This window comes from Pseudophryne corroboree, chromosome 3 (genome assembly GCF_028390025.1).
Source record: "Pseudophryne corroboree isolate aPseCor3 chromosome 3, aPseCor3.hap2, whole genome shotgun sequence".
NCBI lineage: Eukaryota > Metazoa > Chordata > Amphibia > Anura > Myobatrachidae > Pseudophryne > Pseudophryne corroboree.
In genome coordinates, this window is record NC_086446.1 from 396,332,352 (window position 1) to 396,344,595 (window position 12,244).

The 12,244-nt window shown below is 46.1% G+C and overlaps 1 protein-coding gene across 2 annotated transcripts in view; it reads right to left on the reverse strand.

Annotated features, from left to right (window-relative positions):
* Positions 1-12,244, reverse strand: part of DHX8 (DEAH-box helicase 8) — a 121,947-nt gene that overhangs the window by 60,871 nt on the left and 48,832 nt on the right. For both annotated transcript variants that reach the window (XM_063960103.1, XM_063960102.1), the window contains exons 9-12: positions 11,152-11,355; positions 2,847-2,934; positions 2,239-2,336; positions 1,973-2,120 (exon numbers count right to left, since the gene is read on the reverse strand). In XM_063960103.1, the coding sequence (XP_063816173.1) occupies positions 1,973-2,120; positions 2,239-2,336; positions 2,847-2,934; positions 11,152-11,355 (538 nt within the window). The remainder of the gene's footprint in view (positions 1-1,972; positions 2,121-2,238; positions 2,337-2,846; positions 2,935-11,151; positions 11,356-12,244) is intronic.

The following is a 12,244-nucleotide window of genomic DNA, read 5'->3' on the forward strand; positions in this document are numbered from 1 at the left end:
CAATTCATATGCCTCTTTAATGTCTGGGTGTAACTTTTGAAATTTCCAATAAAAATTACACAATTAAAAAAAAAATTTTTTTTTCCATTTTCTGGTGTGTGTTGATACACCAAGTGATACGACCATAGACTGCTGCTCCTAGATTGCGCATTAGAATTCTCTCTTAGTTTTTATATGCTCCGCTACCGCTTCGCTCGGCACAGATTACCGTTCTAATCGTAGTCCACGTGGATGGCCCAATGCATGTCGACCTAATGGCCATGTCGACACAATGGCATTCTGGACATTCAGTGGTCGACCTAATGAGTGTCAAACCTAAGTTGTGTCGACCTAACGACCGTAAACCCCGGGCTACATGTGATATCTTGCGTGAATAGCGAGATCTTGCACATGCGCACTGGAGCTGGGGCGGGCAGGGAGACACAGCACATGAGTACTAAGCTGATGTCCTGTGTGCTCAGATGGGGATCGCCAGAGAGGAGATTTTTCACTCCCCCACTTCGTCAGCCAAGTTGTTAATACATCTTGTTGATATTTCTTCCTGCTTAAATTCTGTAACGATGTAAAGCAGGAAGAACTATACATCTCCCCCACGGACATGCTAGGGTTGCAGGGGGGGGGGGGGGGGGGGGGGGGTTAGGATTAAAAGATAAAGCTTAATGTTTAAGTGCCAGCTCCAGCAGTCCCAACCTATAACCCCATGACCCTGTGCCCCCCAGCTTTGATGACAGAGAAAATTTTGCACAGGGGAAAGTGAGTGGGAGTGAGACCACAGATAGGCATTGAAGGAGGTACACTGGCAGATGAACAATACGTAGTGTTCACGCTAGGCAGTTTTAGCAGGGCGCTGCGCCCTGCCCGATCTTTTAAGGGCAAAAACCCGCCCTGCCCTTTCTGCGGCGCCCTGCTAAAACTGGCGCCCGCTTCCTGCCCTCAAAGCATTTAAAGATGCCGTGCGCATGCGCGCGGCATCCATTCACGCTGAGAGCACGCTTGGGGAAAGCCCAGCATGCACGCCCCCAACAGTGACGCCGCTGGCCGCCCACGTCCCCTTTTATTAGCCACGATGACCGCGCCCCCTTTTTGGTGCGCACGCTGGTGCTCCTCTAGATCCGGCGCCCTGCCCGGATTCTAGAGGGAACACTAAATACTGGATGTACTCAAAAGTGATTATACAGACAATCATAGTATATTGCCCTGTGCTGTATTCACACTGTTCAAACATCACAATGAGGTGCACTATTAGTAATCATAGTAATGACTTAAAATGCTGGACAGATGCAGCGGGCTATATTTTGGGAGCATTTTGTGTTTAAAAGCACTAAGTCCAAGTAGTGATAGTGAAGGCCTGGTAGCTATTTATGTATTCACCTGCCAGTGAATGAGGCATACAGCAATGTACTACAGATAACAAAACAGGCTAGGAGTACAATCCCTTGAGGTATATACACACAGAAACTTGATATACAAATAAGTGGTGTATTATTCTGGGGTGTTTTTTTTATACATGTCAGAATGCAGCTTACAGCCCTTGCTGTCGGACTAAGAGAGAATCCTTCAGTCCATCGTTTTCTTATATGTAAGATTATATGGTGTTGCGCCCACCACTTTCCATTTTTCTTTGTATATGTATATCTTGGAATTTTGGTGAAGGTTCCTGTGTCAGTGGTAGGCTGCTCCTACACCATTGGTAGCGCATTGGGATTGTTTTTCCCATTTTTACACAGAGAATATAGGCATGCTGCATATAATTTTAACCAGCATAAGCGAACTGTGCATCCTATTCACATAGTGATCCGAATAAGACGCATTTTCTGCAAAAAAAGACACCTGACGTTAGCAGAGCTGTCTGGGAACTACCGACTTCAATCACGCCAGGCATCATGCGGTGCATGGCGTATTGAGGCAGTATGTATGAAGACAACTGTGTATCAATGAATTTCAATACAAAATGTACAGTAAGAAGACAAACCATCAGGCAAGGGATCCACCCAGTGCTTGTTCAGGCCCATAGGAATAGAATCCATCTCAGCCTCCCGCTGTGCTTGTTTCAGTTCTCGTCTCTCCTTAGCTAGAGCACTCTGCATCATGGCGGCTTGAGAAAGAGAACCATCAGGATTCTGTAACAAATATTTGAAAATGATGGTTGGGAATACAGATGAAAAGCAAAAGTACAATAGAGGAAATCTTTATTGCTTCAATATTTCTGTATTAATGCAACATTAGAGATATCATTACCTTTACTATTTTAATGGGGCTCATGTCCATACTCTGTTTTGTGTGTCCTCTGAGGAATGGAGGCTCCTCTTCCACCAGCTCAATCTCCAGGTCCTCATCTGAGTGGTAACGGAAAAGGAGTCATGAAAAACAGCCAGAGAGGGAGAATATATGCGAGGGTATGCAGTCAATAGGTCGAGTTACATTCTTAAAATGTTACTGTTGGCAGCACTATGTCGACACCAAGGGGCCGACATAGCTAAAAACACTACTTAAAGCATTTTAGTAGTACCTACGGTATAACTTTAAACATGCTGCATTAACAGGTATTGAAAATATACTGTTATTCAATATACTGTATTCAAGGTCTTCCAGTATGTGAGGGATATAACAAATCATGAGGGAATGCTTGGAAATACCAGATTATTGACAATATATTTAAATAAGTATATCATAAAGACTCAGGGTCACAGAACGGTTGTAAAGCTTGTGGCCTGTTTTACAACTCTAATCCATTCACGGGTAAGAAAGTTCTTAATAGTTAGAACATAGGAGTATGTACAATAACAGGCATTTACACCTGACCATCACAGAATGTTTAACTTTGGCAAGTATCAGGTAGTACAAACCTTCTTCATCATCCACCTTAGGCAGGATACCAGTTTCTTCATCGAAATCTGGAAATTCTTCTTTGGAGAGGACATTGGCAGCAATCATCTGAAAATATAGACATGTAAATAATGTCTCATAATCCAATATAAGAACTGGGATTGCAGATGTGGCTGCTACATTGTGCAAAACTGTTCCTGCACTAAAATTACTACGAGATTCATTCAATGACCCTAATAAAAGGCTTATCACAGATAATCAGGCAGTAACCGTACAGATAGACAGCAAATGTATCATTGCTTGATAGGAGATACAGCACTGTTTTTAAACATATCAGTATTAATGGACATATTTATCACAATACGCATCTCGGATGCAGATGGGATGTGATAATTTCACCCAAATCTGCAAGGATGCATCAATCATCTCATGCAGGTACAGTGCTTGCAAGAAGCTCTGACCTTGCTAATCCTCTCAAAGAGATATTGCGTCACCGGCAACCCCCCCACCCCCCTCACGATGCTGCTCTTAAACAACATTTACCTGCATCCAGAAACTGTGATCGGCGAGCTCTGGTAACCTGTTCTCATGAGCTGCGGCTGCGATTCCTGTGAATAAGTAAAGTTAGCAGAGATGCCAGCACTTTGTAGTATCTCAGCTCACTTCAGAGATCAGATGACCAGGGTCACAGCAAGAGCACACCGATCACTGGTACCTGGGTGCAGGTAAGTGTTTTTATTTTTTTGTTTATTTTTTTTTTTACACAGTGGTCAGCCTGTGATCAGACACACATGGCTTATCAAATGTGCTGTCTCCGAGCTCAACCTTAACTATAGGAGGGAAGTCATATTAACGCTATCTTAAGATAGCATTATTATCACAGGGCTACCTCTGGTATTTTATCACAATTTACTTTTAGTAAACTCGGGCACACTGCATTTCCCATTACAAGATTAAGATTCCACAGTACTACCGGTGGACAAAATGGCGGTAGAACATGTAACACACCCTGTAAAAAGGTTTGAACCTCTGGAAATAAATGGACAAAATCAAAATCTGTACTTTCAAAGAACAGAGCTTTCAATCAGCTTCCAAACCCCTCTGAAGGAAGGCAAAGAAACGAGAGTCAAAACTTGGGGAGCTATGAACCCTTCTATGTCACACCACAAGATGTGGTGTAAGACTGCTACTGACTAGCACCAGCCACACGAGTAGTTATCAATGGCAACAGTCTTTAATGAGCCATCACTACCTAGCAGCAATGCTAATACTAATAAGCATAAGATAAGTACACACAGATATATACACAATGAAACACTTAACTCAGGCAGCAATACCAAAACAAGCTCTGCTCAGGCACTTAGAAAAATGTAGAAATTCTGTCTGTGGGGATATAGGGGTATACTTAATTAAAGTCGGATCCATTCCGACATGAATCCATTCCGACTATTCAATGAACGGCTAAATCTGATTTGGCAGTTCCCGACCATCTCAATCTGACTTTAAAAAAAGTCAGATTGAGATGAGGACGCTGAGAGGAAAAGACAGGGGAGAGCAGCGGGGAGTAGGAACCAAGCAGCTATAGCACAGCAGTAGCAGGAGGATGGGGCACCGTAGGCTATACCTCACGGCAGCGTCCACCGGACTCCAGCAAGCAGGACACTGCTGTGAGTGGTGCCCCAGGACAGTGCTGTGAGTGGTGCCCCAGGACAGTGCTGTGAGTGGTGCCCCAGGACAGTGCTGTGAGTGGTGCCCCAGGACAGTGCTGTGAGTGGTGCCCCAGGACAGTGCTGTGAGTGGTGCCCCAGGACAGTGCTGTGAGTGGTGCCCCATCCTCCTGCTACTCTGTGCTGTAGCCACTTGGTTCCTGCTCTCCCCCGTCTCCTCCTCTCAGCTCCCTCATCTCAATCTGACTTTTTTTAAAGTCGGATTGAGATGGTCGGAAACGGGGCAGATTTGGCCCCGTTTCCAACAGAAGCACGCGGATCGGCAGCTATTCCACTGATCCACGTGCTTTCCAACAAATCGGATTTCCCAACTTGTCGGAAAAACTTAGGCCGGATTGAATAGGCCGGAACACCTTCCGACCTATTCCAGTCGGAAACTGACGTCTTTTTCCGACAAGACGGCAGTTTCCGACTCTAAATGAATATGGCCCATAGTGGAGGTGAAACTCAGACTTCAATTACTTTTTTTCATTAAAGTGCCTAAGCTTCAACTAGCACCTCAATATCTCATTATTCCAATGCCACCAATGGATAGGAGAGAAATATTCTACAGCAAGACAATAAGTAACTGGCTATTTGTGTATACTTGACAAAACAAAATGTTTGACTCCTTTGAGTTGCAACACTTTTTTTGTACAATTTTTAGAAATAATAAGAATTTACTTACCGATAATTCTATTTCTCGGAGTCCGTAGTGGATGCTGGGGTTCCTGAAAGGACCATGGGGAATAGCGGCTCCGCAGGAGACAGGGCACAAAAAGTAAAGCTTTAGGATCAGGTGGTGTGCACTGGCTCCTCCCCCTATGACCCTCCTCCAAGCCTCAGTTAGGTACTGTGCCCGGACGAGCGTACACAATAAGGAAGGATTTATGAATCCCGGGTAAGACTCATACCAGCCACACCAATCACACTGTACAACCTGTGATCTGAACCCAGTTAACAGTATGATAACAGCGGAGCCTCTGAAAAGATGGCTCACAACAATAATAACCCGATTTTTGTAACTATGTACAAGTAATGCAGATAATCCGCACTTGGGATGGGCGCCCAGCATCCACTACGGACTCCGAGAAATAGAATTATCGGTAAGTAAATTCTTATTTTCTCTATCGTCCTAGTGGATGCTGGGGTTCCTGAAAGGACCATGGGGATTATACCAAAGCTCCCAAACGGGCGGGAGAGTGCGGATGACTCTGCAGCACCGAATGAGAGAACTCCAGGTCCTCCTTAGCCAGGGTATCAAATTTGTAGGATTTTACAAACGTGTTTGCCCCTGACTAAATAGCCGCTCGGCAAAGTTGTAAAGCCGAGACCCCTCGGGCAGCCGCCCAAGATGAGCCCACCTTCCTTGTGGAATGGGCATTTACATATTTTGGCTGTGGCAGGCCTGCCACAGAATGTGCAAGCTGAATTGTATTACACATCCAACTAGCAAAAGTCTGCTTAAAAGCAAGAGCACCCAGTTTGTTGGGTGCATACAGGATAACAGCAAGTCAGTTTTCCTGACTCCAGCCGTCCTGGAACCTATATTTTCAGGGCCCTGACCACATCTAGCAACTTGGAGTCCTCCAAGTCCCTAGTAGGCGCAAGACACCACAATAAGCTGGTTCAGGTGAAACACTGACACCACCTTAGGGAGAGAACTGGGGACGAGTCCGCAGCTCTGCCCTGTCCGAATGGACAAACAGATATGGGCTTTTTTGAGAAAAAAAAAAAAACCACCAATTTGACACTCGCCTGGTCCAGGCCAGGTCCAAGAGCATGTTCACTTTTCATGTGAGATGCTTCAAATCCACAGATTTGACTGGTTTTAAACCAATGTGTTTTGAGGAATCCCAGAACTACGTTGAGATCCCACAGTGCCACTGGAGGCACAAAAGGGGGTTGTATATGCAATACTCCCTTGACAAACTTCTGGACTTCAGGAACTGAAGCCAATTCTTTCTGGAAGAAAAATCGACAGGGCCGAAATTTGAACCTTAATGGACCCCAATTTGAGGCCCATAGACACTCCTGTTTGCAAGAAATGCAGGAATCGACCGAGTTGAAATTTCTTCGTGGGGCCTTCCTGGCCTCACACCACGCAACATATTTTCGCCACATGTGGTGATAATGTTGTGCGGTCACCTCCTTTCTGGCTTTGACCAGGGTAGGAATGACCTCTTCCTGAATGCCTTTTCCCTTAGGATCCGGCGTTCCACCGCCATGCCGTCAAACGCAGCTGCGGTAAGTCTTGGAACAGACATGGTACTTGCTGAAACAAGTCCCTTCTTAGCGGCAGAGGCCATAAGTCCTCTGTGAGCATCTCTTGAAGTTCCGGGTACCAAGTCCTTCTTGGCCAATCCGGAGCCATGAGTATAGTTCTTACTCCTCTACGTCTTATAATTCTCAGTACCTTAGGTATGAAAAGCAGAGGATGGAACACATACACCGACTGGTACACCCACGGTGTTACCAGAACGTCCACAGCTATTGCCTGAGGGTCTCTTAACCTGGCGCAATACCTGTCCCGTTTTTTGTTCAGACGGGACGCCATCATGTCCACCTTTGGTAATTCCCAACGGTTTACAATTATGTGGAAAACTTCCCCATGAAGTTCCCACTCTGCCGGGTGGAGGTCGTGCCTACTGAGGAAGTCTGCTTCCCAGTTTCCATTCCCGGAATGAAACACTGCTGACAGTGCTATCACATGATTTTCCGCCCAGCGAAAAGTCCTTGCAGTTTTTGCCACTGCCCTCCTGCTTCTTGTGCCGCCCTGTCTATTTACGTGGGCGACTGCCGTGATGTTTTATCCCACTGGATCAATACCGGCTGACCTTGAAGCAGAGGTCTTGCTAAGCTTAGAGCATTATAAATTTACCCTTAGCTATATTTATGTGGAGAAAAATCTCCAGACTTGATCACACTCCCTGGAAATTTTTTCCTTGTGTGACTGCTCCCCAGCCTCTCGGGCTGGCCTCCGTGGTCACCAACATCCGAATCTGCGGCCCTCTAGAAGATGAGCACTCTGTAACCACCACAGGAGAGACACCCTTGTCCTTGGATATAGGGTTATCCGCTGATGCATCTGAAGATGCGATCCGGACCATTTGTCCAGCAGATCCCACTGAAAAGTTCTTGCATGAAATCTGCCGACTGGAATTGCTTCGAAGGAAGTCACCATTTTTTTACCATGGCCCTTGTGCAATGATGCACTGATTTTAGGAGGTTCCTGACTAGCTCGGATAACTCCCTGGCTTTCTCTTCCGGGAGAAACACCTTTTTCTGGACTGTGTCCAGAATCATCCCTAAGCACAGGAGACTTGTTGTCGGGATCAGCTGCGATTTTGGAATATTTAGAATCCACCCCTGCTGTTGTAACAGTATCCGAGATAGTGCTACTCCGACCTCCAACTGTTCCCTGGACTTTGCCCTTATCAGGAGATCGTCCAAGTAAGGGATAATTAAGACGCCTTTTCTTCGAAGAAGAACCATCATTTCGGCCATTACCTTGGTAAAGACCCGGGGTGCCGTAGACAATCCAAACGGCAGCGTCTGAAACTGATAGTGACAGTTCTGTACCACGAACCTGAGGTACCCTTAGTGATAAGGGCAAATTTGGGACATGGAGGTAAGCATCCCTGATGTCTCGGGACACCAGATAGTCCCCTTCTTCCCGGTTCGTTATCACTGCTCTGAGTGACTCCATCTTGATTTGAACCTTTGTAAGTGTTCAAATTTTTTTAGATTTAGAATAGGTCTCACCTAGCCTTCTGGCTTCAGTACCACAATATAGTGTGGAATAATACCCCCTTTTCTTGTTGTAGGAGGGGTAATTTAATTATCACCTGCTGGGAATACAGCTCGTGAATTTTTTCCCATACTGCCTCCTTGTCGGAGGGAGACCTTGGTAAAGCAGACTTCAGGAGCCTGCGCAGGGGAAACGTCTCGACATTCCAAACTGTACCCCTGGGATACTACTTGTAGGATCCAGGGGTCCTGTACGGTCTCAGCGTCATGCTGAGAGCTTGTCAGAAGCGGTGGAACGCTTCTGTTCCTGGGAATGGGCTGCCTGCTGCAGTCTTCTTCCCTTTCCTCTATCCCTGGGCAGATATGACTCTTATAGGGACGAAAGGACTGAAGCTGAAAAGACGGTGTCTTTTTCTGCTGAGATGTGACTTAGGGTAAAAACTGTGGATTTTCCAGCAGTTGCCGTGGCCACCAGGTCCGATGGACCGACCCCAAATAACTCCTCTTCCTTTATACGGCAATACACCTTTGTGCCGTTTGGAATCTGCATCACCTGACCACTGTCGTGTCCATAAACATCTTCTGGCAGATATGGACATCGCACTTACTCTTGATGCCAGAGTGCAAATATCCCTCTGTGCATCTCGCATATATAGAAATACATCCTTTAAATGCTCTATAGTCAATAAAATACTGTCCCTGTCAAGGGTATCAATATTTTTAGTCAGGGAATCCGACCAAGCCACCCCAGCTCTGCACATCCAGGCTGAGGCGATCGCTGGTCGCAGTATAACACCAGTATGTGTGTATATACTTTTTATGATATTTTTCCAGCCTCCTGTCAGCTGGCTCCTTGAGGACGGCCCTATCTATAGACGGTACCGCCACTTGTTCTGATAAGCGTGTGAGCGCCTTATCCACCCTAAGGGGTGTTTCCCAACGCGCCCTAACTTCTGGCGGGAAAGGGTATACCGCCCATATTTTCTATCGGGGGGAACCCACGCATCATCACACACTTCATTTAATTTATCTGATTCAGGAAAAACTACGGTAGTTTTTTCACATCCCACATAATACCCTCTTTTGTGGTACTTGTAGTATCAGAAATATGTAACACCTCCTTCATTGCCCTTAACGTGTGGCCCTAATAAGGAATACGTTTGTTTATTCACCGTCGACACTGGATTCAGTGTCCCTGTCTGTGTCTGTGTCGACCGACTAAAGTAAACGGGCGTTTTAAAACCCCTGACGGTGTTTTTGAGACGTCTGGACCGGTACTAATTGTTTGTCGGCCGTCTCATGTCGTCAACCGACCTTGGCGCGTGTTGACATTATCACGTAATTCCCTAAATAAGCCATCCATTCCGGTGTCGACTCCCTAGAGAGTGACATCACCATTACAGGCAATTGCTCCGCCTCCTCACCAACATCGTCCTCATACATGTCGACACACACGTACCGACACACAGCACACACACAGGGAATGCTCTGATAGAGGACAGGACCTACTAGCCCTTTGGAGAGACAGAGGGAGAGTTTGCCAGCACACACCAAAAACGCTATAATTATATAGGGACAACCTTATATAAGTGTTTTCCCTTATAGCATCTTTTTTATATATTTCTAACGCCAAATTAGTGCCCCCCCTCTCTGTTTTAACCCTGTTTCTGTATTGCAGTGCAGGGGAGAGCCTGGGAGCCTTCCCTCCAGCCTTTCTGTGAGGGAAAATGGCGCTGTGTGCTGAGGAGATAGGCCCCGCCCCTTTTTCGGCGGCCTCGTCTCCCGCTCTTAACGGATTCTGGCAGGGGTTAAATATCTCCATATAGCCCCCGGAGGCTATATGTGAGGTATTTTTAGCCAAAAAAGGTTTTCATTTGCCTCCCAGGGCGCCCCCCTCCCAGCGCCCTGCACCCTCAGTGACTGCCGTGTGAAGTGTGCTGAGAGGAAAATGGCGCACAGCTGCAGTGCTGTGCGCTACCTTAAGAAGACTGAGGAGTCTTCTGCCGCCGATTCTGGACCTCTTCTCGTTTCAGCATCTGCAAGGGGGCCGGCGGCGAGGCTCCGGTGACCATCCAGGCTGTACCTGTGATCGTCCCTCTGGAGCTAATGTCCAGTAGCCAAGAAGCCAATCCATCCTGCACGCAGGTGAGTTCACTTCTTCTCCCCTAAGTCCCTCGTTGCAGTGATCCTGTTGCCAGCAGGACTCACTGTAAAATAAAAAAACCTAAGCTAAACTTTTCTAAGCAGCTCTTTAGGAGAGCCACCTAGATTGCACCCTTCTCGGCCGGGCACAAAAATCTAACTGAGGCTTGGAGGAGGGTCATAGGGGGAGGAGCCAGTGCACACCACCTGATCCTAAAGCTTTACTTTTTGTGCCCTGTCTCCTGCGGAGCCGCTATTCCCCATGGTCCTTTCAGGAACCCCAGCATCCACTAGGACGATAGAGAAATTCCCCTTAATTTTAGTGTCTATTTACAACAACTCGTACTTTAGAAACACCTGCCAACCACAATCTGCAAGGTTGGTCTGATTTCAGATCCACATACCACAAAATTATCTAAATATATTTTTAAAAACCGTTTGCTACGAAAAACTAAAGCTGATAGTTTTCCATTCTAAGTGGTCACTTACTGGTGCATGCACAGTAAAGAAAACTACAGATACAAAATTTGATGTTAAAATAATTAATATTACCATATATGCATGTGCAAGATTAGATTTACCAAAGGTACACGTGTTCTGTGCATGCTGAAATCCTGCAGGCCAAAAACTTTGCTACATGTGCATGCCAGCACTGTAGAGCTCCTAAAACACGCTATATCGGAACAGCTAAATCTCTATCTGTATACGTGCACTTAAAATACCATACCTGCTTAATTTCCCACTTTTCTGGGTCAGAGATCTTGGTGAGACGTTTTCTTTCCAACGTGTCATCTTCGACCTCAGGGGCATTTACCAAAGAGAGGTGGCTAGGCCTATCTGGGTTCCGCATTGAGGCCTCTTCATTGTTTTCACCAACCAGGTTCCTCCGTCTGTTAGGATTTAGATCTTCCCCGGTATCTTGATCCACGTCCTGTAGTCAGATGGTTGAACAATAAATGACAAATAAACAAGCAAGTCAAATATATAAAACCTGAAGAAGTGCAGACTGTGGGACTTATTCAGGTTTGTTAACAAACCAAAAAGGGCACAATAATGGGCAAAACCATGCTGCACTGGGTGGGGGGTGTTCAAACTGGAATCTAAATGGCAATGTAAAAATAAAGCAACCAGTATTTAACCTGCACAGAAAATAGGATTTTAATACCTACCGGTAAATCCTTTTCTCCTAGTCCGTAGAGGATGCTGGGGACTCCAAAAAGACCATGGGGTATAGACGGCATCCGCAGGAGCTTGGGCACACTAAAAAGGCTTTGAGTGGGTGTGAACTGGCTCCTCCCTCTATGCCCCGCCCCCAGATCTCAGTTATAGGGACTGTGCCCAGGAGAGACGGACATTTCGAGGAAAGGATTTTTGTTAAACTAAGGGCGAGAAACATACCAGCCCACACCACAAACATACCGTACAACGGGAGTAGCATGAAACCAGATAACAGTATGAACTAACAACAGCAACGAGCTGAACATAACTGATACACAAACCACGTGTAACCGAAAATAACCAGTATCAACACAACTGCAAGTAACAGTCGCCCAGCATCCTCTACGGACTAGGAGAAAAGGATTTACCGGTAGGTATTAAAATCCTATTTTATCTTACGTCCTAGAGGATGCTGGAGACTCCAAAAGGACCATGGGGTCTATACCAAAGCTCCAGACCGGGCAGGAGAGTGCGGACCACTCTGCAGCACCGATTGAGCAAACATGAGGTCCTCATCAGCCAGGGTATCAAACTTGTAGAACTTAGCAAAAGTGTTTGAACCCGACCACGTAGCTGCTCGGCAAAGTTGAAGTGCCGAGAAT